This window comes from Molothrus ater, chromosome 18 (genome assembly GCF_012460135.2).
Source record: "Molothrus ater isolate BHLD 08-10-18 breed brown headed cowbird chromosome 18, BPBGC_Mater_1.1, whole genome shotgun sequence".
Classification (NCBI taxonomy): domain Eukaryota; kingdom Metazoa; phylum Chordata; class Aves; order Passeriformes; family Icteridae; genus Molothrus; species Molothrus ater.
Genome location: NC_050495.2, coordinates 12,989,071 through 13,015,538, shown reverse-complemented (window position 1 = coordinate 13,015,538; position 26,468 = coordinate 12,989,071). Strand labels below are relative to the sequence as shown.

Genomic DNA, 26,468 nt, shown 5'->3' with positions numbered 1-26,468 from the left:
GGCCAGGAGATCGCTGGGAGCCAAGGGTGGAGTTCAACAAAAATAGAGCTTTATTTTGGGACAAGTGCAATCGGAGCTGGGTCCTTCGGCCCCGGCGTGGGGATACAAATGTGGCAACGGCCACCACGGACCCCGCAGCAGTGCCAGGCACACACACCGGGTTGTCCCTTTGCCATGGCGAGCATGTGCTGTGTCACAGCCCAGCAGTGTCCGTGTCACAGCCCACCACTGTCCTGGAGCGATGGCAGCTGGTCCAGGCTGCTCCCGTGCCCTCGGCTGGGCTCTCACCATCTCTGCCACGGATGCCAGTCTGCAGCGAGCTGGGAGGGGTGGGGACAGCTGTGGGGGCTGAGGGGCGTGGTGGGGACAAGGGCAACATCGGCAGCACCACCGGCAGCCCCGTGGGATTGTCATGACACGGTGGGGACGGGGACAGGAGAAGGGACACACCTGCCCTGTCCTGGGCGTTCGATTCAGCCATGAGAACCGAGTGTACACAGAGAGCCAGGGGCCACTCCAGCCAGCAGAGCTCAGTAGTGACACACACACACACACACACAGACACACAGCCAGACACACAGACACGTCCGTTTCCCCAGGTGGGACAGCAGCTGGATGCACAGAGCTGTGTATCCAGAGCTGTGTCCAGAGCCATGTCCCTGGGCCCTGTGTGCACACAGGGACACGTGCAGAGCCAGTGCACAGCGGGACCTGCCAGCAGCACACACCTGCACACACACACACACACACACACACAGCTGTGCACGCCCAGCCTGCACACACCAGCACACCTGTGCCACATAGACACCATGTACACACCTGTGTACGGCCTGGGGCAATGCACAGGTGCCCACAAGCACGAGACCTGGTGGCACACAGAGCCTGTGCACACCAACATGTGCACACCAATGCATGCACACCAACATGTGCACACAGAGCCTGTGCACACCAACATGTGCACACCAATGCATGCACATTAACATGTGCGTACCAACACACGCACACCAACACACGAACACAGAGCTGTGCACACCAATGTGTGCAGTGTCATACACATCAACACAGGCACGTCCCACACAGGGCCATGCTCACACCTGCAGAGCCTGTGCATACCCACAAGCACAGAGCTGTGAACAGACCCACTCACACCCAAGAATGTGCAATTCCACACATGTGCACACATCACGTGTGCACATCAGCACATCCATGTGCACAGTGCTGTGCTCACCAGCACACCTTGATACTGTGCAAAGCAGGGTGTATACACTCACTTCTGGGCACACCAGAAAACACAACATGCATGCAACCATGCACACTGACACACGTGTGGCACAGAGTCACACACACCCTGGCACACACTGCACAGAGTCACACACACTGGCATAGAGTCACACACCCTGGCACACACATGTGCACAGTGACACACACATTGGCACACACGTGCACAGTCACACACTGGCACACATGTGCACAGTCACACACACATTGGCACACACTGCACAGTCACACACACTGGCACACACGTGCAGTCACACACACCCTGGCACACACTGCACAGTCACACACACTGGCACAGAGTCACACACCCTGGCACACACACGTGCACAGTCACACACACTGGCACACACGTGCACAGTCACACACACTGGCACACGTGGGCACAGCGCTCCCCCAGAGCCCTCCCGGCCCCGACCCCCCGTGGGTCCCTATTCGTGGCGCGGGTGCCGCCGCAGCCCGCGCAGGCCCCAGCAGGCGGCCAGGAGCCGGGGCTGGTGGTACAGCACCATCCCCGCCAGCGTCAGCGCCACGCCGGCGTAGCCCAGCGCGCCCAGCCGCGTGCCGAACAGCAGCCACGACAGCAGCAGGTTGCCCACCACGGTGAGGCTGCCCAGGAGGTGCAGCGTGAGGGCAGACGTGAGGGACAGGAGGCAGGAGGTGGCCAGGTTGTAGAGGACGGAGCCCAGGCAGCTGAGCAGGACGCAGCCCCAGAGCGCGGCATCGGGGCGAAGGACGCCCTGCCACGAGGGGCCCAGCTCCAGCGCCACGGCCGCCCCGAACAGCAGCACGAAGCTGGGCAGGGACGTCAGGCCCAGCAGGGACAGCGCGTCCAGACGGTCCTCCTGCAGCAGCACACCTGGGGGGACAGGGGGACGGTCAGTGGGACATCCCATGGGAACAGCCACCCACTGCAGGGACACCCAGCACCCACGGGAGACAGAGCAGTAAAGAGATCCCAAATGTCACTGGGAAGGGGAAAATGAAGGGGGGCAGTTCCTTCCGTGGGCTGGGGGTGCCCTGGTTTGGGCAGGTCCCAGTTTAGAGGTTCCCTGGTTTGGATGTGTCTCTGTTCAGGAGTCCTTCATTTCTGGGATTCCTTGGTTTAGGGGGTGTCCCACTCTGGGGATGCCGTGATTCCGAGGGTGTCTGCTTTCACGGGTGCCTGTGTTTGGGAGGGTTGGACAGGGCAGCTTTCCCAGCCCGTTTCAGAGCATTTGTCCCCATGTCCCCCCCTTCAGGTCATCCGAGGACAGTGGGGACAGCAGGCACAGCATGGCCGGCTGCAACACACAGACATGCCCTTATGCTCCCCAGGGCCACTGTCCATGTCCCACCAGGGGTGAAAGGGTGACAGGGCAGTGGCACAATGACCAGTGGTGTCCCTTGGGGGGGCCACAGCACCCCACTACAGCCATGGAGCCCTTGGGGTGGGCACAGGGCCCCATGCCAGAGCCTGTCCCCACGGTGCTCCGAGTCACAGGCTCCAGAGGAAACGCTCCCTTCCCAGCCAGAACCATCCCAGCTGGCTCCTCACTGCCATGTGCCAAGGACACCATGGCCCAGGTGGCACCGTGGCCACCCTGGGAAGGGGGGACTTGCAGGGGGTCCAGCAGCCCACGGGGATGGGACAGGCTGGGTGACCCTGAGCCAAGCTAGGGCACTTCCACCCTCCATGGCCCAAGGACACCACAGGGACACTAATGGTGTCACCACTGACACACTAGAGTCATGTCACCTCAGGGCAGGGCCACAAACACTACACAGCCCTGAGAGGGGCAAGGGTGGCTCTGGGGTGCCACTGGGGCTGGGGTGATACAAAGGTGGCACCAAGGCCAACAGGGACAGCAGGTGGCACCGGGACTGGGGTGAAACTGGGAGCCAGAGTGCCACCACAGTTGCGTCACACTGTGGCCACGGTCAAAGCCCAAAGGAGGCATTAGGGTAACACCAGTGATAGGGTGGGGTGGCATTGGGGCTGGGATGACACCAGGGTGCACAGAGGGTGGCAGGACGAGCAGGGAGAACCCCCAGCACCAGGGGTGGCACCGAGGTGACACCAGCACCCCCGCGCCCCAGGGGTGGACATGCAGGACAGGGACAGGTGGCACTTACTCTGCTGGATGGACTTGAGGGCGCGGAGCACGGTGGCGGCCAGGAGGAAGCCGCAGCCGGGCTGGGAGAAGCAGAGCCCGCCGGCGATGCTGCAGGCGGCCCCGGCGCACACCGGCCCCATGGCCCAGAACTGCAGCGGGTGCGGCCGCCGGCCCCCCAGCAGCCCCAGCAGCAGCGTCACCAGCGGCGTGGTGGTGGCCACGGCCTGGGCCACGTCCAGCTGCACGTAGCTCAGGCCCAGGTTGCCCAGGGCCACGCTGGTGCAGAAGGTGAGGCTGAGCAGGTAGATCCTGGCGCGGGGCCGGGGGCCCGGTGCCCGCGCCCAGCCCAGCGGGTACCCCACGGCCACGCCGGACAGCATGTGCAGCGCCGAGAGCAGCAGCGGGTAGCGGAACCCGTGCGCCGCGAAGATCCACTTGTTGAGGCCGGCCATGGTGGTGCCGGTGCCCAGCCAGGCCAGCACGCTCAGGGTCAGCGGCAGCGCCGGCCCCGGCGGCCGCCCCCCGTGCGCCTGCCCCGGGTCGGGCTTCCAGGGCCGCACGGTGCCCGCGCCCGCCGCGCTCATCGCGGCTTCATCGCCCCGCCGCGACCGCGGGCACATGGGCACCGGCTCCGCCGCCTCCGGCCGCCCCTCGCCGCTCTGCCCCGTCCTCCCGGAGCCCCGCGATGGCTGCCGGTGACAGCGGCGCTGGCGCGGTGGTGGCCGCGCTGTCCCCGCTCCCCGCGGCGGCGGCCGCGCTGTCCCCGCTGCCCGGGTGGCGCTGCCCCGGCCGGGGGTGCTGGCGGGGCTCAGCGCCGGGCTGGCGGTGCCATGTGCCGGGAGGCGGCGGCGCGGCCGGGGCGGGCGGAAAGTTTGGTGATGGCGGGAGCGGAGGGCGGAGGCTCCGCCCTGCGAGGGCAGCGCGTCACTGCCGGGCGGGCGGGGCACGGCGGGCACGGGCACCGGGGCACAGCCAGCACCGCCCGCCGGGCACCCGGCCCTCAGCGCCCTCCGCGGCGACAGCGGAGCCGCCTCCAAGCCCCGCCCGGCCCCCGGCCCCATCGCCCCCGACCCCGACCCGCCGCTGTCCCAGGGATTTTGGGGGCCGGGTTAAACGCCCGGGGGAGTCACAGATGTGCAGATTTGGGGGTGCCCCTCGGGCACTGCGGTGCCCGAGCCCTGGGACAGTGGGGGCTCAGTAACCCCCGGGGGGTTACAGAGGAGGAGGATCCAGCTTGCTGAGGATGAACAGCGCTGACGCGGGCTCCCCAAATTTTTGGCCGTCCCAAAAATGCTTGGGACATCCCAAAAACGGCTGCTCCCAGCGGCCGCCTGCCCCATTCTCGAGTGCAACCAGGACTGGAGGAGCTGCTGGTTTTGGTGCTCCTGTCCCACTGCACCTGTAGGACACAGAGCATGGTGTGTGTCCCCTCCTCCCGCCCCTGGCAGATTTGGGGTGCTGGCCCACGGAAAGCAGGAGGCAGGGAGCCGGCAGGTCCTGTGCCCACAGTGGGGGTTTCATTGCCATCACCCCCCACCCTCTACCACTCGCTGAGGCGCAGGATGAGGGTCGCCCCATCCGGGGGTCTGTACTCAGCGATACCTGTGGGGAGAGGGGCAACAGTCTGGGGTGAGACAGCAGCCATGGGGCTGTGGGGGACCCCTGCCACCTCCCCAGGGACCCCCACCCACCACTCACCCATCTGCAGGGGGGTGTTGGGCGCAGACAGGATCTGCCAGTAGTTCCGCTTCTCCTGCCGGGCCTCCAGCCCCAGCACCTGGGTCAGGAAGGGGCCCTGGGGGGTGTCCTGGGTGTGGAACCTGGGAGGGGGGGGACAGTGGGATCAGGGGGGCGAGGCTGCGGCCTCGGCACTGCTGGGGGGGCACAGAGCTGCTCCAAGGGAGCTGTGAGCTGGGAACCAGAGTGAGCCCGGCACAGGGCACAGGTGCAGGACACGTGGCCACCACAGCCCCACACACCTGAATTCACGGGGGTCCAGCACCGCAGCCGCCCGGAGCACGTCCAAGAGGGAGGCGGCGGCGGGCACGGGCACCAGGCGGTCGTAGAGCTGGAGGTCATAGCACCAGGGCAGGGGACACTCCACCACCAGCTGCACCATCTTGTTCCCCGGCACCTCAGGCAAAGGCTCCATGTCCAGGGGTGTCAGCGTGTCTGCGAGAAGCCACCACGGCACTGGAGACACGCAGCCACCCCTGTGGTGACACCAGCGCTGACCACAATCCCGCTAGCCCAGCTCCTACCTGGCTCCTCCCCGCAGTGCCAGGAGGCGATGTCCAGGTAGGAGTGGCCGTGCAGCACCGGCAGCACCTGGGCCATGGTGGCAGCGGTGCCGAAGGCTTCCAGGTTCTCCAGCAGTGCAGCCATGGCCTGGCCGAACGCCGGCTCCGTCTGGCACTCGCCTGTGGCCAGGAACACCTGGGACAGGGAGGGACGGAGGTGGTGGGAAGAGGGGGGAGGGTTGGGTACGTGGGCACTGCACTGCTGAGCATCACCTGCCCCACAGCAGCTGCATCTGCTGGGCACCCGCATCCGCATCTGCACCCACACCCACATCTGCACCCACACCCACATCTGCACCCACATCTGCATCTGCACCCACACCCACATCTGCACCCACATCTGCATCTGCACCCACACCCAGATCTGCAGACCCACTTCCCCCCATGCCCATTCCCCATACCAGCCCAGATGTCCCCTCAGGTGACACCCACCTGCAGGGCCCACGGGGTGCTGTAGATGTTGCCGATGACGCCGTCGGGGCCCTGGGCCTTGGCCATGTTCCTGCTGGCCTCGTGTGCAGCCAGCCGGAGCTTGGCTGCCAGCTCGGTCCCCACCAACCTCCTCCGCTCCAGGCAGGTGAAGGCCAGTGCCACCACGGCCTCGGTGTCTGCAGGGACACCCCGGTGTCACCCCAGAGTCACACACCGCCAGGGTGCCACCGCCTGTGCCCACGGGCCCTTACCCACGGTGTTGTCACCATGCCCAAGCCTTCTGTGGTGCTGGGCCGTGAGGAGCTGCCGGACCACCTGGTCCCGCACCCGCTTGCGGTGCACACACAGTGCCAGCACGCCCAGCCCATACTGGTAGTAACTGGTGATGGGGTGGCCTCGCTGCTGGGAGCCTGGGGACAATGTGTGGTGTCACCAGGGTGAGCCGGTGCCTCACAGCCAGACGTGTAGGTGCCAGGGGGGCACTCACCCCGCAGGGACACCCTCACCTGTCCACTCCTCCTCCAGGTAGTACTTGAGCCATGTCACCAGCGAGCGATGGGGACTGAGTGGGGGACAGGTGGCCTGCAGCCCCAGCAGGTACAGTGCCAGCCGCCCCGTGTGCGGGGGCTCCTCCATGCTCCTGCAAGGCACGGGTCACCTCCCAGGACACCGCCCGAGGCGTCACCTGTCCCGAGGGGACCCCGGGACACCCACACTTACATGCTGCGCTCAGCGTCCCACCGGGAGCGGCCGTAGCCCTGCAGGCTCCTGCGGGGACAGAGTGTCAGTGCGGGGGACAGGGGCGGCCCCAAAGGCCCGTGGGGACCCCCCGGGCACCCACCTGCCGTAGGGGTGCTGGAAGGCGTCCTGCAGCCGCTCCAGGTAGCGCTGCTCCAGCCGGGGGTGGTGCTCGCGGGCCAGGCGCAGGGCCAGGTACACGGCGGGGTCGGGGTCCCGCGCGGGGTCCCCCGCCAGCCCCAGCAGCCGCGCACTCAGCGCCCGCACGGCGCCCGCCGAGCCCGCCGGGGGCTCTGCCCGGCCCGGGAGAGGCAGCGCAGGTGAGGGGGCCCGAGAGGGCCGAGACCCCCCCAGGCACGGCCCTGCAGCCCCACAGCCCCCCAAAGCTGCGTGGGGCCGCGGTGGGCAGGGACCCCCAGCACCCACCCATCCACACACCCCACACCCTCCGCGTCCCCCCCCCAAATCCCATAACCTCCAGATTTCCCACCAAAAAAAGAGGAAGAAACAAGGAGACGTGACATGGAGCAGGAGCACAGAGACCCCGAGGGGGTGGCGGAGGGCAGGGGTGACACCTCTGTCCCCAGGGACCCGTGGTGGGGGGTGGGCACGGGCTGGCTCCGGGCAGGGAAAGGGGCGGCAGGGGCTGGGTTGGGGGAGCTGAGCCCCGGAGAATTTGTCACCGAGGCGCTGGAGATGGGGCTCATCCCCCCAGCCCCGCTCCTCGGGGACCCCCCGAGCTCAGGGCGAGCCCCGGCCCGGGGGGTCCCGGGCAGGTTCGGGGGCCGGGGCCGCACTCACCGCAGCAGCGGGCGGGCAGGAGCGCGGGCAGCAGCAGCAGCAGCAGCAGCACGAGCGGCAGCCCCATGGCGGAGCGGGACAGGGGGACACGGGGGTGTCACAGCCCCACCGGACAGTCGGGAGAGACAGGACGAGCCCGGAGCGGGGATAGCACGGGAAGGTGTGGCGAGAGGCCGTTTCCGCACGCCGGGGCCGAGTCAGCACAAACGGGGCCGAAGTCGGGCTGAGGCACAGCCGAGGGGAGCGGGGGCAGCCCGGGACACCCTGCCCGGGGCAGCCCGGGACAGCCTGCCCGGGACAGCCTGCCCGGGGCAGCCCGACCCGAGCTGCCGCTGCTCGGGGCAGAGCCGGCGGCCACAGCCCAAAAATAGACAGGGCTGAAACCCGGCCAAACCCGGCCCCTGGAAAGAATCGCCATGCTCGCCTCCAAGAACGATTTAATCGAGAAAGCGGAGATCGATCAGCCGCGCCTGGCAGCCGCGGGACGGGCGGGGAGGGGCACGAACCCCCCAAACATCCCTAAAGCCAGAGGTGAGGGGATCCTGAGCCCCGCGAGGTGGAACTCCCCCCGCCGGGGAGGACGTAGAGTCCTGAGCCAGGAGGGGACCCCGGGGCCCGCGGCTGGGCTCAGGTCCCGCCAGCCCGGGGACACCCCGAGCACGGGGGCGGGCCTGGGGAGCCTCTGCCACAGAGACCCCCCGTGCCCGGGTGTTCGCCAAACACCCGCCCTGCTGTGGGCCCCCAGGCCGCTGCCTGCGGTCGGTGCTGCGGCATCAGGGACCACAGGAGGGCAGCGGGGCCCGCAGACCCGGGCAGGGACCCGCGGGCGCCATCCCGGGATGTGACCGGCCCCCGAACCCAGGCCATGCTCGCCGGTCCTGCCTCGCTATATCCCAGTATGCTCCGCGCCATCACTGCCTCGCTATATCCCAGCGTGCTCTGCGCCACCCCTGCCTCGCTATATCCCGGCGTGCTCAGTGCCACCACTGCCTCATTGTGTCCCGGCATGCCCTGCGCAGCCCCGCCTCGGTACATCCCGGCATGCCCCGCGCTACTAGGCAGCTGTATATCCCGACGTGCTTCGCGCCTCCCTGCCTCGCTATATCCCGGCATGCCCCACAGGGCACCGCAATATCCCAGTGCGCTCTGCGCCTCAGGACCCCTCCTGCTAGGGCTCTGGGCTGCCCGCGGCGCGCCTGACTGAGCCGCCGGTGCCGCCTGCCCCGGCCCGCCCGCCCGTTTTGCCCGCTTTGCTCTCGGTGCCCGCTTTGCTCTCGGTGCTCACGCCGTTCTCGGTGCCCGCGCGGGGCCGCTCCGGTGTGCGCAGGCCCGGCGGCGGGCGCAGGCGAGCCGCGGGCAGCGTGGGGTCCTGCGTGGCTCAGGGCACGTGGCGGCGGCGGTGGCGGCGCTGGGGCCATGGGCGGGCTGGAGAAGAAGAAGGTACCGGGCCCTTCTCGCTCTCTGTTCGGCCGCGGGCTCGCCGCCCGGTGCCTCCCCGGGCCGTTCCTCCCTCCCCTCTCCGTGCCCCCCGGTGCCGCCCCTCTGGCCGCGCCGTGCCCCTGCAGCCCTCCCTGGCGGCGGTGCTCGCTCCTTCTCCCGGTGCCCGGTTCCGCTCCTGCCCCCGGGCTGGCCATGCCCGGTGCCCCCTGCCAGCCCCCCATGCCCTGGTTCCCGTCCCTCCTCCCTCTCCGCTCCCGGGGGTCCCGGTGGCCCCGGGCTGGTTGCGGGGGTCCCCTCCACAGCCCCAAGCTCCCCCAACGCTCCCGTCTCTTCTCAGTACGAGCGCGGAGCCGCCACCAACTACATCACCCGGAACCGAGCACGGAAGAAGCTGCAGCTGAGCCTGCCCGACTTCAGGTGCGGCCAGACCCGGGACCCCGCGGCCCTTGCGGTGCCCCCCGCACCCCGAACCCCCTTCCTGCGAACGCTTCGGTGCCCTGAGCTCCCCCGGTGCCACCCAGGGCAGCGAGGGGCGAAGGAGCCGGCGGTGGGTGCGAGGGTGGCCCCGGGACCCCCCGAACCCCGGGATCCCCGGAGCCCCTGAGCCCTCCCCCAGGCACCCCTGAAGTCCCCCGGGACAGCCTCAGCATCCCCGCCCCCCCCCGCTGCCCGTCCCCAGCACCCCCATGGGCCCCCGACCCCCCAGCCCTCCTGGGCTGTGCCCATCCAGGCCCCAGCAATCGCCCCTCAGCCCCCTGGGACCCCCAGAGCCCCCCGGGAGAGCAGAGTAGGGACCCCCGAGATCTGTGCTGGGCTCTGGGGTGGCCGTGGCAATCCCTGAGCTCCTCCCCGAGGAGTGGCCCTTGGACTGGCCCTGTCCCCTGTCCCTCGGGGCCCTGCAGCTGCCCTGGGTTCAGGCTGCTGAGTTTGGGGCTCCCCCTCCACGGGTGGGGCCTGGGCTGGCCCAGGGGACACAGGGCAGCCGTGGCCCCCCTGTCCCAGCACTGTCCCCATCCCCAGGCGCCTCTGCATCCTCAAGGGGATTTACCCCCACGAGCCCAAGCACAAGAAGAAGGTGAACAAGGGCTCCACTGCCCCCAGGACCTTCTACCTGCTCAAAGACATCAAATTCCTGCTCCATGAGCCTATTGTCAACAAATTCCGGGAGTACAAGGTGAGTGTCCCCCCCCCGAGGGGCCCCCCCGGGGCCTGTCCTGGCCCACAGAGCCCCCATGTCCCCCTGTCCCCCCAGGTGTTTGTCAGGAAGCTGCGCAAGGCCTATGGGAAGAGCGAATGGGGCACTGTGGAGAGGCTGAAGGACAACAAACCCACCTACAAACTCGACCACATCGTCAAGGAGAGGTGAGGCAGCCCTGGCTGAGCCACCTGCAGCAGCATCCAGCCCTGGGGCCAGCACAGCAGAGACCTGGAGCCAGTGCAGAGGAGGCCATGGAGATGCTCCAAGGGCTGGAGCCAGGCTGGGAGAGCTGGGGGTGCTCACCTGGAGAGGAGAAGGCTCCAGGGACACCTCAGAGCCCCTTGCAGGGCCTAAAGGGGCTCCAGGAGAGCTGCAGAGGGACTGGGGACAGGGGATGGAGGGACAGGACAAGGGGCAATGGCTTCCACTGCCAGAGGGCAGGGATGGATGGGATATTGGGAATCAGGAATTGTTCCCTGGCAGGGTGGGCAGGTCCTGGCACAGGTGCCCAGAGCAGCTGGGGCTGCCCCTGGATCCCTGTCAGTGCCCAAGGCCAGGCTGGACATTGGGGCTGGGAGCAGCCTGGGACAGTGGGAGGTGTCCCTGCCATGGCAGGGGTGGCACTGGATGGACTTTAGGGTCCCTTCCCACCCAAACCATCCTGGGATTCTCTGATCTTTCACCACATCCATTCCTCTCTGGGAATCTACCTTGTGTGCAATTTCTGGAGTTATTGGTGGAGTTTTGTGTTTCTGGGCTGGAGAAGAAGGAATGAGAGAGCAGGGAATGCCCAGCCATCCTGGGTGGCTCCAGGAGAACACTAGCAGCTCCCCTGCTCTTCCTGTGGGATGCTTTCCTCAGAGGGCTGGTGGAGGGTTAATCCTGCCGAGTCTCTGGTGAGTTTGGTGACCATGAGCAAGGAGGGCACACAGGAGGGAGGAAACCCCATAACCATTCCTAAATGAGGCCGTTCATCACTCTCTGTGTGCTCTGCTGGGATGTGCAGGTGGATGCTCCACAGTTCCCATTCCTTCCTCAGCCGCGGTCTCTCCCCCAGCCCCAGCAGCCTCTGCAGGACTCTGGGGCTGGCTGTGACCCCCGTGTCCCCCCCCCCGGGCACAGGTACCCCACATTTGTGGACGCTCTGCGGGACCTGGACGATGCCCTGTCCATGTGCTTCCTGTTCTCCACCTTCCCCCGCACGGGCAAGTGCCACGTGCAGACCGTGCAGCTGTGCCGGCGCCTGGCCATAGAGTTCCAGAACTTCATCATCGCCTCCCGCTCCCTGCGCAAGGTGGGACTGGGGGACACTCAGCCCTGCTGGGGACACTCAGCCCTGCTGGGGACACTCAGCCCTGCTGGGGACACCGTGGGGTCGGGGCAGGGGGACACGGGGGGGGTCAGGGCAGGGATCTACTGGGATGTCAGGTCACACATCCCACTGGGGGGGTCAGGGCAGGGATCCCACTGGGATGCTGGGGCAGGGATATTGTGATGGTGTTCACAGGGGTCTTAGGATGAGGGAAGAGACAAGGATCTGACTCCATGTTTCAGAAGGCTTGATTGATTATTTTATGATATATATTATATTAAAACTATACTAAAAGAATAGAAGAAAGGATTTCATCAGAAGGCTAGCTAAGAATAGAAAAGAAATTATGACAAAGGTTTGTGACTGACTGAGACACTCCAAACAGCTGGACTGTGATTGGCCATTAATTAGAGACAGCCACATGAGACCAATCCAGATGCACCTGTTGCATTCCACAGCAGCAGATAATCATTGTTTACATTTTGTTCCTGAGGCCTCTCAGCTTCTCAGGAGAAAAAATCCTAAGGAAAGGACTTTTCATAAAACATGTCTGTGACAGGATCCCACTGGGGTGTCGGGGCAGGGATCCCACTGGATTATCGGGTCACACATCCCACTGGGATCTGAAGAACCTCCTGCCAGGGTCAGGATGACAGTGACAGGGACACAGCAGCATTCCTCCCACTGAGCCTGTGCTCTGTCCTGCCAGGTGTTCCTCTCCATCAAGGGCATCTACTACCAGGCAGAGGTGCTGGGGCAGCCCATCACCTGGATCACCCCCTACGCCTTCGCCCACGACGTGAGTACTGGGGAGAGCCTGGGGGATCACCCTGGGTCCTTGGGGATCACCAAGGGGAGAGGGACTGTCCCGTGGCACATGGGACACAGACCATGGGGCCTGGCTGCAGAGGCACATGGGGACACAGCCACCTGTCACCCCGGGATCCCCGGGGCTGCCGGTGCCAGTCTCCCCAGTCATTCATGTGTCCCCAATCATTAATGTGCTCCTTTATCCGCCATTAAAGATTAACCTGTGGGAGCAAGGCTGGTGGAGCAAGGGAAATGATGAGTCAGATCATCCCTGCAGCCTCCCCAAAGGGCTTGTGCTGTGTCCCCCAGGCAGCAGGGCATGGGGATGTCCCTGCTGTGCTGGGACAACTTCCCCTGAGCCTTGGCAGGAGCTCACAGGCACAGCAGGGCCCTCTCCATTCCCACTCAGGATTTCCAGGGCTGAGCACAGTTTGGTTTAGGTTTTGTGGCTTTATGGTTCTGAATCATAGAACCCTGGAATGTTTTCAGTTGAAAAGAACCTTAAAGCCCATCCCATTCCACCCCTGCCATGGGCAAGGACACCTTCCACTATCCCATGATGCTCCAAGCCCCATCCAGCCTGGCCTTGGGCACTGCCAGGGATCCAGGGGCAGCCCCAGCTGCCCTGGGCACCCTGTGCCAGGGCCTGCCCACCCTGCCAGGAACAGTTCCTTCCCACTATCCCATCCATCCCTGCCCTCTGGCAGTGGGAAGCCATTGCCTCTTGCACTCTTCACCTTGAAGAGTTGGAGTCCCTGGACCAAACCCCAAGGTCCCTATCCATGGTGGGATGAAGTGTTCCATGTATCCAGGCATGGAGGGGTGGCAGCAGGACCCTGGGGGAAGCCTGCAGAGTTCTCCCTGCCCAGGGTCTGGTGGTGGCTGTGTCATCTCTGCATTTGGGGCATGTTTAGGTTGGTTTTCAAGGAAAAGCTCTTCCTCCAGAGGGTGCCGGCACTGCCCAGGTTCCCCAGGGAATGGGCACAGCCCCGAGGCTGCCAGAGCTCCAGGAGCCTTTGGACAGCACTGCCAGGGATGGACAGGGTGGGATTGTTGGGGGTCTGGGACAGGACCTGGATGATCCCTGTGAGTCCCTTCCTAAATGGGGATATTGTGGGATCCTTGACACTGTGTGTGGGATGGGCCCCTGTGTAGGGGGGTCCTTTATCCCTGTGTCCCATCCTGTGTCTGGCAGCACCCCACAGACGTGGACTACCGGGTCATGGCCACCTTCACCGAGTTCTACACCACCCTCCTGGGCTTCGTCAACTTCCGCCTCTACCAGTCCCTGAACCTGCTGTACCCCCCCAAGGTGAGGCCACCCCGGGGTCACTGTATCCCACCCTGGGGTGGTGGCAACTGGATTGGTGGGGAGGGAGGGTGGAAATGAGAGATTTTTCGGTTATATGTGTTTGGCAGCTGCCTCCTCACCCGTTTTCCTCCCCAGATCGACAGCCAGGCTGAGGATGAGCTGAAGCCTGCAGAGGGCAAGGAGTACGCCATGGATTCAGAGAGCTACCTGGAGGTAAGGGACACTGCTGGCACTGTGACCTGTGGGGACACTGTGTGGCCTTCGTGTCCTGCCCACAGCCCTCCTGGCGTGGCACCGAAGGACAGAGCCAGATCCCTGCAGGGTGGAGGGGGCTGATCCCAAACTCCCTGTTCCTGTAGGGCAGAGCTGGGCTCGGCTTTGGGCACCACCGGCCTCCCCCTGCATGGCCAGGGACCCCCCCAGAGTCCCATGCTGGGGATGGTGCCTGGAGGAGGCTGAATTCTGTCCAGGCCCTGGCTCTTCCAGCTTCTTGCTCTGAGAAATCCCCTTCCCCCGTGGGGCTGCCCCTGTTCCCACCCCCTGGAGGTGACTCCGTGTCCTCTCCCTGCAGAGGCTCTCGGCTCTGAGCGCCAGCCTGGCCCGGGCAGTGGCTCCAACCCACGAGGACGAGGTGGAGATGGATGAATTCCCAGTAGAGGGGGTAAGACCCTGGTGGGGGGCTCATCCCTGGTCTTGGGGGATCCTGTGCTGTGCCCAGGCTGGCAGCTTGGGGACAGCTCCTGAGACCCCTCTTGGCCAAGGGGGCCTTGGCAAGGGCTGTGTGGGGAGGAGGCTGAGGGCTTTGCTCTGAGCAGGAGACAGCAGAGCTGATGGACGCCAAGAAGAAGGAGCAGGAGGCTCTGGAGAAGCACAAGAAGCTCTTTGAGGGGCTGCGCTTCTTCCTCAACAGGGAGGTGCCCCGGGAGCCGCTGGCCTTCGTCATCCGGTGCGTGCTGGGCAGCCCTGGCCTCCCCCTCTGGCAGGACTCTTGGGGCCAGCCACCCGATGTCCTGTGGGTGAGGTGACCCTGAGGGTCCCACCCGCCTGTCTGACTCCTCGGTGGCATTGCCCACAGGTGCTTTGGCGGCCAGGTGTCCTGGGACAAGTCCCTGTGCATCGGTGCCACCTACGACGCCACCGACCCGTCCATCACCCACCACATCATCGACCGGCCCCGCCTGGACAAGCAGGTGGTTGGCAGGTGAGTGGGGCAGGGGGGCCCTGCCCGGAGCAGCCATCCCAGAGCTGTCCCATGGGCTCCAGAGCCTCAGGTGGGACCCCTCTGCCCTACCCAGGTACTACCTGCAGCCCCAGTGGGTTTTTGACTCGGTCAACGCCAAGCTGTGCCTGCCCGTGGCCGATTATTTCCCCGGGGTCCTGCTGCCCCCGCACCTCTCGCCCTTCGTGACAGAGAAGGAGGGTGACTACGTCCCTCCCGAGAAGCTGAAGCTGCTGGCCCTGCAGAGAGGAGAGAATCCAGGTGCTGGGAGCCCCCAGAGGAGTTTGGGATCTGGGCTGTGCCTGCTCTGGAGCATCCCAAGGGTAATGATGGTGTCTCTTTGTAGAGGAAGAGAGTGAAGAGGAGGAGGAGGAAGAAGAGGAAGGTGACAATGACAAAGAAGAGGAGGAAGAGGAAGATGAGTCTGAGAAAGAAGAGGAGATGAAATTACAGAAGATGGAAGAGCAGAAGATGGAAGAGCAGAAGACTCAGAGCACGCAGAGCAACAAGGTGGGATCCCATGGAGGCAGCCCTGGTGTCGCTGTCCCTGCTGAGGGGTGTCCCTGTCCTGGGACCACTGGGATACTCAGTCATGGAATGGTTTGGGTTGGGAGGGGCCTTAAAGCTCATCTTGTTCCAGCCTCTGCCATAGGCAGGGGCACCTCCTGCTGTCCCAGGTTGCTCCAAGCCCCGTCCAGCCCAGTCTGGAACACTCCCAGGGGTGCTCCTGGCCCCACACTCACAAGCTGCAGCTGCCAGCCCTGTCAGGGCCTGGCTGTGAGAGCTGTGGCTCTCCCTGGCCCGCAGTGGAAGGGCTGGAAATGCCTGTCCCTGTGGAAGGAGGGGGTTCCCAGTGTCCAGAGCTCCCTGGCTCCCCACAGGTGCTCCCTGTGAAGGTGACAGCAGGGAAGGTGCGGCTGGAGGACAAGCAGCGCCTGGAGCAGGAGCAGCAGAACGAGGAGAAGCGCTTGGCCATCATGATGATGAAGAAGAGGGAGAAGTACCTCTACAAGAAGATCATGTTCGGGAAGAAGCGCAAAATCCGCGAGGTACGGAGGCTGGGCCCTCACCTGCATCCTGGGGCGGGCTCTTCCCAAACCCACTCATTCCTTCCGCTCGTCCCTGTCCCTGGTGAAGGTGTTGAGGTCCCTGCCAGTGTCCCCAGGCTGCCTAGGTGGGCAGAACTCCCTGTGTCCCCTCTCTATATCCCAGCCCTGATCCTGGTGCCATGGGGCCCATCCTCCACGTGCAGCTGGAGCTTGGGTGGGTCTGAGGGCTTGCAGCCCCTGTCCTGCTCTGACTGAGGGTCTCGGGGGTCTCTCCCCAGGCCAACAAACTGGCTGAGAAGAGGAAAGCCCACGATGCAGCCCTCAAGGAGCAGAAGAAGAAGAACAAGAAGGCGCGACAAGCCTGACGGGGCCGGGGGCTCCTGGATGGTTTTCCACTGTTGCCTTTGGGTGGAAAACCCTTGGCTTTGCTCCTGGGGCAGAAATGCTGTGTTTGAAACATTTCCCACCTGTAAATCCACCTGCTGCTCTGCCTTTGCCCCGCTCCCCTCTGCGGAGTCGGTGTTACAAGGACTGTCCTCTCCCTGCTGCTGCCACCTCTGCGTGAGGAAGAGGAGGCCAAGGAGAGCTCTGGGATTGTTCCGTGTGAATTTGCACAGCCCTGGCTGCTGGAGCCTGGCTCCCAGAGCTCCCCGGGGCAGAGGAGTGTGGAGCCCAGAGCCCAGTGCTTCCCAGTGTCCACACAGAAAACCATATTCCTCTGTATTTTTATTTTTAATTAAAGAAGGTGATGCTTTTCTGGTGGTGTTTGTTTGCTCCTTCTGCCTGGGTGTGGGGGAGGCCCCTCAGGGGCTGATGTGGAGATCCATGGCTGGTGCCAGGGTTGCTGATCCTGCTGGATGTGTTCCTGGCAGCAGCAGTTATCTGTCAGTCTTGGGTTTTCCCCCAAAAACACCTTGGAGACACCACAGCTGGGGACAAGATGTCTCATGGGGTTTATGGGGCCCACCTTTGTCCCCAAATGTGGTGAATGCTCTGTCTCACTCTGAAGAATTTTTGGAGGACACCCCTGGCACTGCTGTGGGAACACAGAGGATCTGGAGAGAGACACCCCCTGGAAGGGAGTGAGCTCAGACAGAACAGCTGGGAATATCCAGACTTTATAGTTTCTTTTCTTAAATATTTTTTCTTTTTTTTCTTTTTTTTTTTTAATTTTTGATTTTATTTAAGTGCTTTTTTCTTTTTACTGTTTCCATTCTCTCCCTTTGTTTTCCATTTTTTTTCTTTTTCCTTTTATTTTTATTCCTTTTTATTTTTTTATTTTATTTTTCCCCTTCACTTGTTCCACTGCTTTGTTTCCCCTCCCCTTTTTTTTTACCTCCTTCCCCCTCTTAATATATTTTTTTTTCCATTTGAGAGGGTTGGAAGGCTTTTTCCTTTGTTTTCATGGTTTTCTCCTTGCTTTCCCCTCTCCCAGGAGGAGCAGGACCGACCCCTGGGGCACCCCCAGGGCCGGGGCTCCCCTCATAGCAGGAGACCCCGAACGGGGCCTCAAACCCCGGGAGCTCCTGGCCCAAACAAACAAACCCCAGCCCTAAACAAACCAACCCCGACCCCAAACAAACCAACCTCAGTTCCAAACAAACCAACCCCAGTTCCAAACATACCTCAGCTCCCAAAACCCCGACCCCAAACAAGCAATCCCCGGGCCCAGGCCTTGCTCCCAGGCCAGGCTGAGGGCCTGGGCCGGCCGGGCAGGGCCGGTGCCAGTGGGCACAGACCGGTCCGGCCACCCGGGGCCTCCCCTGCCCATAAAGGCTGTGTCCAGCCAAGTGTGACCCCTCAGCATTGTCACCCTCAGCCTCCTCACCCAGTCCCTCAGGATCCACGGCTCCCTCAGGATCCACGGCTCTGGCCATCACGGCTTTCTGTGAGTGCTGCTTTGTACCCCCAAATCCAGGGGGGGACAGGGACAGGGGTGGGTGTGAGGTGGTGGAGCCCTCCTGGTCACCCCCCTGTGGGACATGGTGGATGTGGGGATTGGGGGTTGCAGCTTCCCCCTCGCTCACATCCATCCCGAGGCTGTCAGCATTCCATGGCTGAGCTGCCACATACCGGCCGCTGCAGCTCTCTTCTGGCTGCCAACCCTTTACAACCCATTCCCCAGAAAATGGGAAACCTGGAAATACTTTGTGACCCATTAAAAAAAAAAAAAGGGGGGGGTAGGAAACTTCACCATCCATCCCCTCAAAAACACAGGGAAAACCTGAATCCCTTCATAACCCACCCGCAGAAAGGGGGAAACTTGGCATCCTTTTGTGACCCATCCCAAAAAAGAGGGAGAAACCTGGCATTGGGAGAGGTGCCCTGCAAAGGAAGGGTGGGACAGCTCATTGCTCCCACACCACCAGTTTCACAGCAAATCCTGTGACTGTGATCACTGGTCTTCATCTCTCCTCTTGCAATTATGATGATGATGAAAACTGAGGTGTTTTGGCTTTTCCTGATCCCGGAGGATTGTGCAGTTTACCCCTGGTGTGGGAACTGATGAGGCCAGGCAGGATAGGGCAGCTGCCAGGGATGAGGCAAGAGCTGCCAGCTCACTGCAAGGTGATGTCCACAAATCCTTTAGGGACAAGCTCTGAACCCCAAAGACCTCCAACTGGGATGGTGAGTCCCAGGCATGGCCAAGGGGGTCACCCCTTGCTTGAGGCCCCAGTGCTGACACCACCCCCTTTAGTGACACAGACTAAGGCAGCAGGAAGAGCCAGGGCTGCATCCAGGAGCACAAGAGCCCCTTTTTCACCCTGCCACATGCAGGGTGATGGAGCAACAACAGGGCTGAGCCCTCCTGTTGTGGCCACCTCTGGGCACCCAGTCAGCTGCTGTGACAAGAGGAGCGTGGAAAGGCTGGTGGCACCGTGGTTGTCCCACAGTTGTCACACCAAGGTTGGAGATGCTGGAATATTGCTGTCACTAAGGCCATAAATCCATGGAAACATAGTGGGAGGGAGGAAAGAGGGCGGGGAAGCTGCGGGAGATGAAGAGGAGCCGATGGTGCGTGGCCAGGGTGCCCCGGGGAGCAGGCGGCTGGGCCGGGGTGCAGGAGCTCCCCAAACCCCGGTGAGCTCCGGCTGCGGGAGGTGGCGGCCAGGCCAGGAGCCGTCCTGTGGGACAGGGAGGAGGAGGAGGAGGACGGTGGCTGGCGAGAGGTGGGTGCGGCCGCCCAGGGCCAGCCATGGTCACCCAGGGCTGTGGGGCCACGCAGGGCTGGTGGCAGGGAGCCGAGGGGCCGGCAGTGGGGCCCGCGGGGACAATGTCTCCGTTGAGGCCGCGGTCACAGATGGAGACAAATGTCCCCGTTGTTCGCGGCACGGGCTGAATGGCTCCTCTGTGCCCCGGCAGTGGGTGGGGGCCGGGTGCCTTGGGGTGGCCGCAGGCACCCAGGGCCGGCCCCGGGGAGCCGGGCAGTGCCCGGCCGCAGCCCCGCGTCCCCCCGCCAGCCGCTCCCACTCCTGTCCGCTTCCCCCTTGCCAGGCCGGCGACCCAGGGCCGCGATCCCGGTGATGCCATAAACGCCGCGGTGCAGTGGGGAGGCTTTGGAAAAGCTGGCATTTGCGGGGAGCTGCCCGGGAAGAGCTTATTCCATGTCGGAGCAGCATCGGCACCCCCGCCCCGTGCCGCCCGCTCTCCCGGCACCCCAGTCAGCACAGGAGAGCAGAGGCACGGCCCAGCGCCTGCGGTGCGGGAGAGGAAAAGGTGATGGATACTGGGGAGTGCAGGGGTGCTTGGAGGGTGGCAGGATGGGAAGGGGGCAGCAGGATGCTTGTTGGGTCGCTTGGGAGGCAGTGGGATGCTGGGGGGGCCACAGGATGATAAGGTGGTAGTGTGATGCTTGAGGGGGTGTTGGGATGCCTGGTGGGTGTTGGGGTGCTGGGGGGCCGTGGGAAGCTCAGGAAGCAGCTCTATGGGGCAGGATGATGGGGGGAATTCTGTACCCGTGGGGCACAGAGGGGACAGGGGGGTAGGAAGCAGCATGCCCATGTGGGACAGGGCCTGTGCAAAACAGTGTGTCCATGGATTTGTGGGATCAGGAGCAAGCAGGTGCATGCGCCTTGTGTATCGCAGGGGCTTGGCCCTAAAAAAATTGATGCTGTAGGGAAAGCTCAAAAGCAGATTCTGGGGTGCCCCCAGGGAGATGGGGAGCTGCTGGAACACGGAGAGGGGGCTGCAGAGCTGGGTGGCCTGGCCTGACCTGGGGGTGCCTCTTGAGGAAATGGTGGGTGCAGCTGTGCTCTCCAGCTGGGCATCTCAGCCGGCTGGCGCCACGGGCACACCCCACTCGTGGGAGCCTCAGGAGAACACCCAGTGCACCACTCTCTCCTAACGAGCTATTAATAATTAAGCTGCTCACTGAAGGCAAAGTCAATAGAATATTTGGCTGGGGAGTGTTTGCCAGAACCACCCTGGGAGGCAGGCAGAGTGGAGCGAGGCATCCCCATGGCATCCCACAGCTCTGGAATTCGGTGCCGTGTGGTCCTGGGGGCCTGCTGGGGTCCCACAGGGATCTATCAGGATCCATTGGGACCCATCTGGACTCGCTGGGATCCATTGGGACTCATCAGAGGGGTTTATGGTGCCATTTCACTCTCTCCTGTGGAGGTGGTGCCAGCAAAGCTGGTGCCAGCTTTGCTCCCTCTTGGCAGCACCCACAAAAGTGGGTGTCTCCCCAGCCCTCTCAAAGGGCCAGTGGCTTTTCCAGGTGGTACCAGGCGGTGACTGTGATGGAATCACAGCCACCGTGTAAAGCCGAACTCCAGCTGCTCCTGGAGCCGTCTGGCATTCCCACCCACACGGTGGCTTTGGGATACTGTCAGAGCCACCTGCTCCCCCCGTAGTGACACCGAGCACCCCCACTCGCCCATGAAAACCATTCGGGAAGAGGCTGGATGCACCAGCCCTGCCTGATCCAGCGGTCCCGACTCCAGGGGAAGTGGGGGGGGACTTGGATGAGCTTTTCGGGTGCCCCTCTGGCAGCTCCCCCCCTGCCCGCGGCGCTGTGCCCAGCACCCGGCCGCAGCCCGGGGCTCCGGTTGCATTTTCCATTCATTATTCATCGAGCTGGAAATCTCGGCGGCGCGAGGCGATCCGAGCCGGGGGGGCCGGAGCGGGGGAGCGGCGGCAGCGGCGGCACCCCGGGATCGCCGGGCGGCGGTGACCGCGGTGCTGGGGGTGAGCCGGGAACGGGGGGGCTCTGCCTCGGGGCTGGGGCTGGGATGCGCCGGGCTGCGATCCACGGCTCACGGCAGCGGGGTTTCATCCCGCTGGGATATCCGCGGGAGCTCTGAGGGGTGAGGGGGTGATGCGAGGCGGCGGTGGGGGCCGGGGGGTTAATTTTGGGGGTGTTACGCAGTGGGAGCGCAGCCAGCCTTGGCCGAGGGGCTCCGGAGGACGTGGAGCAGCGGGAGCAGCGGGAGCTGGGGCAGGCAGGTGATGCTGCTCCCGCCGCTAAATGGGGGTGCAGGGCCGGGGGGGCTCAGCCCCCAGCTCGAGGGGGCTCCCGGGCGCGGAGCTCTGCTGTGGAGGGCTGCGGTCACGGGTGCCGTGTCCCTGTGTCCCTGTGTCCCTGTGTCCCGTGTCCCCGTGTCCCCGCGTCCCCGCGTCCTGCCGCAGGGGACGGCGCTGCTGCAATGCGGTGTCACAGTGAGGGTGACCCCCGTGTCCCGGGAGGAGGGAGGGGGTCACGGGGGGAGCGCTGGGGAGGGGGCAGCGGGCACAGGGGCTCTGTGAGCGTGTGTCTGTGTGTCTGTGTGTCTGTGTGCACACACGTGTATGTGTGAACAAGGTTGATGTGTGTGCATGTTTTGTGTGTGCCCTGTGTGTGTATGAACACGCATTGAGGACTGTGTGTCCTGGTGCACACATGAGCACACGAGGGGACGGGAGTGTCTGTGTGTGCCCTCTGTGTGTGTGTGTTTTGTGTGTTTGGGGATGCCATCCTGCCTGCACCCCTCTGTCCCCAGTTCCGTGTTCCTGGCCCCCTACCTGGGCCAGCCCAAGCTGCCATGGCCAGAGGGGCCCCCGAGCCCCCCAGTGCTGCTGGTGGGGCCGGAGAGGCTGCGCTGGGAGGGTATTGCAGCACCCAAACCATCCCAAGCTGCTGCAGATTTTCCTGGTCTGGCCTGCAGATTTTCCTGGGAAAATGGATCCCAGCACCCTCAGGGAGCACCTGCTGGTGCTGGTGGTGTCCCAGTGGAGAATGGCCACTCTGCCCCTCAGTTGCCCATTCTGCCCCTGGGCTGTCCATGGCTCCCCCTTCCCCCAATCCCAGCCCTGCAGCCTCTCCCACTGGGAGTCACTGCGTTTTCCCAGGGCGGGCAAAGGTTGGCTGGGCAGGCAGAGCTGCTGGGCCTGTGCCACAGATGTGCTGTGGATCATGCCAGGCACCAGTGGGATGCTTTCCTGGGAATTGCCGTGCCTGTGACATGTCCACGTGCCTCGCTGAAGCCACACACTCTCAGTCCCTGTGTCCCTGGCACCAACGTCTCTCCTCTCTGGCTGCAGGTGACCAGGATGCTGTGGCATGGGAAGCCCTGGAGGTCCATGTGCAAGGGGCTGGTCCTGGGGACCCTCCTGACCAGCTTCATGTTGCTGCTCTACTCCTACGCTGTCCCCCCGCTGCAAGTCAGCGTCACTGAGTGAGTCTGGGGTCCCCACGTGCCCCCCTGAACCTCGGGCTCCCTGTTCCACACCAGGAACCCCCAGCTGGAGGTGGGGGACATGGAGATGGCCCTGGGGCTTTCCAGGCCCTGGTGGCTTCACACCAAGATGTCCCCTTCCTGCAGTTCCCAACTCCTGGCAGGGCTGGGGACACCGTGGGGCACTCAGTGCTCCTGGGTGGAAAGGGGAGGGAAAGGAGAGGAGAGGAGAGGAGAGGAGAGGAGAGGAGAGGAGAGGAGAGGAGAGGAGAGGAGAGGAGAGGAGAGGAGAGGAGAGGAGAGGAGAGGACTCAAGTCTCAGATTCTTTCACTGCTCCACAGCACTCAGCTCCTGGCTGTGCTGCCTGTCATTAAAATAATCTCCAAGCTTGTAAATAAGGTTTACGTGCCTCACAAACCTGGTGCTGTTGGGTGGAGATCCTCATTAAGGATCAGTTTGGCTAGTTGATTACAGGTATCCAAAGTCACTCGACTCTGTGGGCTCTGCTCACTGCCTCAGGCAGCTCAGATAATGGCCCTTGTGTCCTCACATGTTCCTCCAGGGCCCATGAACTCATCTGTGGGGCCAGGCTCTGGAATTATTTCCCTTTTTGCGGGGGGCTGGATCTTTCTTGGATCCCACAAGGTATTGAGAGGTCCCAGACCTCCACAGATCCCTTGAGGGGTTTGTGGCTCCTGTAAAGGGTTGAGAGCTCCCAGACCTCCTCCATGGAGGAGTTCATGACTCCATGAGGAGTTCATGACTCCTGTAAGGTTGAGAGGTCCCTGGCCTCCTCCATGGATCCTACAAGGGATTGAGAGCTCCCTGGCCCCCCTGGATAAGTCCTACAAAGGGTTGAGAGCTCTCATTTCCCATACGAATGTTATCAGCTCCTCTCCATGGAGTTGTGGCCATGGAGAGCTCCTCTTGATGCACTTTTTGGCATCACCTCCTCCAGGACCACCGTGGCCATGCCCATGGAGACCCCCTGCTCTATTTCCATTTCCAGAACCCCTTCCCAGGTCCAGCACCTGTCCCCAGGTTCAGCATATATTCCCAAGGTCCAGCACCTATTTCCAGGTCCAGAACCCATCCCCAGATCCAGCTCCACCAGCACAGAATATCCCAAAGCCTTCTAAGTGCCAGTGCCCCTCACCATGGTGCTCCACCTCTTCTCTCACCCAGGATCCCCGTGCCCTTCTCCTGCTCCTCCCACCTGTCCCAGGCTCCGTCCCTGTCCAACAGCTCGGGCAGCGCCTCGGGGTGGAGCTGCCGGCCCAAGCTCAATGTCATGTTCATGAAGACCCACAAGACCGCCAGCAGCACCATCCTCAACATCCTCTTCCGCTTCGGGGAGAAGCACCGCCTGAAGTTCGCCTTCCCCAATGGCCGTAACGACTTCTACTACCCGTCCTTCTTCGAGCGCAGCCAGGTGCAGCACTACCGGCCCGGGGTGTGCTTCAACATCATCTGCAACCACATGCGCTTCCACTACGAGGAGGTGCGCAAGCTCCTGCCGCCCGACGCCACCTTCGTGACCGTGCTGCGGGACCCCGCTTACCTCTTCGAGTCCTCCTTCCACTACTTTGGGCCTGTCATCCCCCTCACCTGGAAGATCACGGGGGAAGACAAGCTGGACGAGTTCCTCCGGGACCCCCAGCACTACTATGACCCCAACGGGTTCAACGCTCACTACCTCCAAAACCTCCTGTTCTTCGACTTCGGCTACGACAGCAGCATGGACGCCAACAGCCCGCTGGTGGAGGAGCACATCCGGGAGATCGACCGCCGCTTCCACCTCGTCATGTTGCTCGAGTACTTTGATGAGTCGCTGGTGCTGCTCAAGGACCTGCTGTGTTGGCAGCTGGAGGACGTCCTCTACTTCAAGCTCAACGCCCGCAAGGGCTCCACTGTGTCCCGGCTGACCCCTGAGCTGTACGAGCAGGCAACCGCCTGGAACCTGATCGACGCCAAGCTCTACCGCTACTTCAATGCCACCTTTTGGCGCAAGGTGGAGGCCTACGGGAGGGAGAGGATGGCCAGGGACGTGGCCGAGCTGCAGAGGGAGAACAAGAAGATGACCAGCATCTGCATCGACGGGGGACACGCCGTGGATGCCAGCGCCATCCAGGAGTCCTCCATGCAGCCCTGGCAGCCCCTGGGGGAGAAGACCATCCTGGGGTACAACTTGAAGAAGAAGATCAGCAAGAAGCACCAGAAGCTGTGCCGCAAGATGTTGACGCCCGAAATCCAGTACCTGACTGACCTGGGGGCCAACCTCTGGATCACCAAGCTATGGAGCCACGTGCGGGACTTCCTCAAGTGGTAGGGGCTGGCAGGTGCCCCGCTTCCCTGGGGAAGAACCAGGTGCTTTTGTTTTTGTTACTCATGGTTCTATTGGTTTGGAACTGGCTGGAGGCTCTGGAGTCCAGGAACTTTTGGGGGGACCTTCCATCACCTTCCTGCAGAGCCCCAGCTTGGGCAGGAGAGCGGAGACTCTGCCTCTGTCAGCAGGGTCAAGGACTGGGGGCCCAGGGGTGGTGTTTTCCTGCAGGATCCACTTCTTCCTTCCCCATGGAAAAGCTGGAGGAGGGATTTATGAAGGATGTGGCCTCGTCACAGCAGGAGCAGGACATTCATCACCAGGTTGCTGGGTGCAGACAGGGATGTGCTGGGACAGCAGTGGTAGAGGGTCTCCCTTGCCCGGGGTGGGCAGAGATGCCCACAGGGAACCCAGCCCTCCAAGAGCTCCTCAAATCACCCCACTGGGCCCTGGTTTTGGCGTGTGGGAATGTCAGAACCTGCTGCACTGCTTCAGCCCTTGGGTATGATGAGTGCAGCATGTTCTTAGCCCACCAACAGCTAGGCTGTGACCTAGAGGCACCCGGAGCCATTTGGAGATTGGAAAACCCATCCCAAAAGCCCCGGCCTTTATCAACAAGTCCCCGTGGCAAAGGGCACACCCTCACTGCCCCCCATCGTCCCAGTTAGAGGAGCCCGTGGCCCTGGTCCCCACAGGGGACATCCCAAAAGGCCAGCTGGGTCTGGTGACAACTGGTGTGGGGAGGAGATGGGAGCGGGTGCAGTGGGACTGTCCCCATGATGCCATCCAGGGCATGGTGGGGATGCTGGGGGCAGGAGCCATCCCCAGTGCCCACCCTGCCTTGGGCACAAACCTCGTGCGTCCTAGCTGGGTTGGATGACACTGGTGATGCCACGTCCCACTGAGAGTAGCCCTGGCTGGGCACAGAGGTGGCACCTGTGGCTGAGCCACCCCCCAGCAAAGGGATCCCCCTTGTCCCCCACCTTGTGTTCAGCTCCTTCTGTAAAGACCAGAAATAAAAAAACAATTTACTTTTGTAATATAATTGTATATTTGGTTTTGGATATAAGGATGGTCTAGCTGGTCTCCAGCCATCTCCTCCTCTGGGATGGGATGGATGAGGTGAGGATGTTCTCACAGCCACAGCAGCAGGCTCAGCCATTCCCTGCTCCTTCTGGGAGCTCCCCAGGGTCCTGGCACCACTGTCCCCTTCAGTGCTGGGGGTGTCGGGCCCCATGTCCCCCAGGCAGTGCTGAGGAATGAGACCCTCAGTGTGGAGTGGGGTGCCTGGGTCTGTCCCCAATGTCCCTGCTGGGTGCTGAGGGACACGCCCATGGTGTGCAGGTGCCCTCAGGAAGGTCTGCTGGCTTCACAGGGACAGCAGAGACATGGGACCAGCCGTCACTGGTGACACAAAGCACTGGTGCCACCATGTTCCAGCTCTGCTGCTGGTGGGGAGCACCCCATTTCAGGGGTGGCCATGGGACTTGCACTGGGACTTCTCCA

The 26,468-nt window shown here is 63.3% G+C and overlaps 4 protein-coding genes across 6 annotated transcripts; 2 read left to right on the top strand and 2 right to left on the bottom strand.

Moving 5' to 3' along the window:
- Window positions 1-27: 27 nt before the first annotated feature.
- Window positions 28-4,342, bottom strand: SLC35E4 (solute carrier family 35 member E4). The gene is made up of 2 exons (XM_036392877.2): window positions 3,391-4,342; window positions 28-2,134 (listed from the first exon to the last, which is right to left on the bottom strand). The coding sequence occupies exons 1-2, from the start codon at window positions 3,989-3,991 to the stop codon at window positions 1,707-1,709; spliced, it is 1,029 nt and encodes a 342-aa protein (XP_036248770.1). The 5' UTR covers window positions 3,992-4,342; the 3' UTR covers window positions 28-1,706.
- Window positions 4,343-4,866: 524 nt separating this feature from the next.
- On the bottom strand, window positions 4,867-8,021 carry TCN2 (transcobalamin 2). The gene is made up of 10 exons (XM_036392874.2): window positions 7,643-8,021; window positions 6,945-7,134; window positions 6,824-6,871; window positions 6,610-6,743; window positions 6,355-6,513; window positions 6,104-6,279; window positions 5,633-5,807; window positions 5,351-5,543; window positions 5,070-5,191; window positions 4,867-4,973 (listed from the first exon to the last, which is right to left on the bottom strand). Exons 1-10 carry the CDS (start codon window positions 7,707-7,709, stop codon window positions 4,912-4,914), a joined length of 1,326 nt encoding a protein of 441 aa, XP_036248767.1. The 5' UTR covers window positions 7,710-8,021; the 3' UTR covers window positions 4,867-4,911.
- Window positions 8,022-9,006: 985 nt separating this feature from the next.
- On the top strand, window positions 9,007-16,737 carry PES1 (pescadillo ribosomal biogenesis factor 1). Its single transcript, XM_036393561.2, has 15 exons — window positions 9,007-9,082; window positions 9,420-9,499; window positions 10,103-10,256; window positions 10,335-10,444; window positions 11,403-11,574; window positions 12,302-12,391; window positions 13,598-13,714; window positions 13,850-13,927; window positions 14,286-14,375; window positions 14,530-14,660; window positions 14,790-14,915; window positions 15,010-15,194; window positions 15,280-15,443; window positions 15,815-15,982; window positions 16,261-16,737. Exons 1-15 carry the CDS (start codon window positions 9,059-9,061, stop codon window positions 16,345-16,347), a joined length of 1,776 nt encoding a protein of 591 aa, XP_036249454.1. The 5' UTR covers window positions 9,007-9,058; the 3' UTR covers window positions 16,348-16,737.
- Window positions 16,738-19,514: 2,777 nt separating this feature from the next.
- On the top strand, window positions 19,515-26,007 carry GAL3ST1 (galactose-3-O-sulfotransferase 1). 3 transcript variants are annotated; one of them, XM_036393534.2, is made up of 4 exons: window positions 19,515-19,699; window positions 21,062-21,172; window positions 22,505-22,638; window positions 23,825-26,007. In XM_036393534.2, the coding sequence occupies exons 3-4, from the start codon at window positions 22,514-22,516 to the stop codon at window positions 24,966-24,968; spliced, it is 1,269 nt and encodes a 422-aa protein (XP_036249427.1). In that variant the 5' UTR covers window positions 19,515-19,699; window positions 21,062-21,172; window positions 22,505-22,513; the 3' UTR covers window positions 24,969-26,007. The 3 variants fall into 3 exon arrangements, with proteins under 3 accessions (XP_036249427.1, XP_036249426.1, XP_036249428.1); XM_036393533.2 differs by lacking the exon at window positions 21,062-21,172 and having other exon boundaries at window positions 19,605-19,699; XM_036393535.2 differs by lacking the exon at window positions 19,515-19,699 and having other exon boundaries at window positions 20,956-21,172.
- The last annotated feature ends 461 nt before the right edge of the window (window positions 26,008-26,468 follow it).

Coding starts and splice junctions, on each gene's coding strand:
- SLC35E4 (XM_036392877.2), bottom strand. CDS start 3,991: ATGTGCCCGCGGTCGCGGCGGGGCGATGAAGCCGCGATGAGCGCGGCG. Junction 2,135..3,390: donor CCTCAAGTCCATCCAGCAGA/GTAAGTGCCACC, acceptor CTGTCCCCCCAG/GTGTGCTGCTGCAGGAGGAC.
- TCN2 (XM_036392874.2), bottom strand. CDS start 7,709: ATGGGGCTGCCGCTCGTGCTGCTGCTGCTGCTGCTGCTGCCCGCGCTC. Junction 5,808..6,103: donor GCACCCCGTGGGCCCTGCAG/GTGGGTGTCACC, acceptor TCCCTGTCCCAG/GTGTTCCTGGCCACAGGCGA. Junction 5,544..5,632: donor GCACTGCGGGGAGGAGCCAG/GTAGGAGCTGGG, acceptor GGCTTCTCGCAG/ACACGCTGACACCCCTGGAC.
- PES1 (XM_036393561.2), top strand. CDS start 9,059: ATGGGCGGGCTGGAGAAGAAGAAG. Junction 9,083..9,419: donor GCGGGCTGGAGAAGAAGAAG/GTACCGGGCCCT, acceptor GTCTCTTCTCAG/TACGAGCGCGGAGCCGCCAC. Junction 13,928..14,285: donor ATTCAGAGAGCTACCTGGAG/GTAAGGGACACT, acceptor CTCTCCCTGCAG/AGGCTCTCGGCTCTGAGCGC.
- GAL3ST1 (XM_036393534.2), top strand. CDS start 22,514: ATGCTGTGGCATGGGAAGCCCTGGAGGTCCATGTGCAAGGGGCTGGTC. Junction 22,639..23,824: donor CTGCAAGTCAGCGTCACTGA/GTGAGTCTGGGG, acceptor TCTCTCACCCAG/GATCCCCGTGCCCTTCTCCT.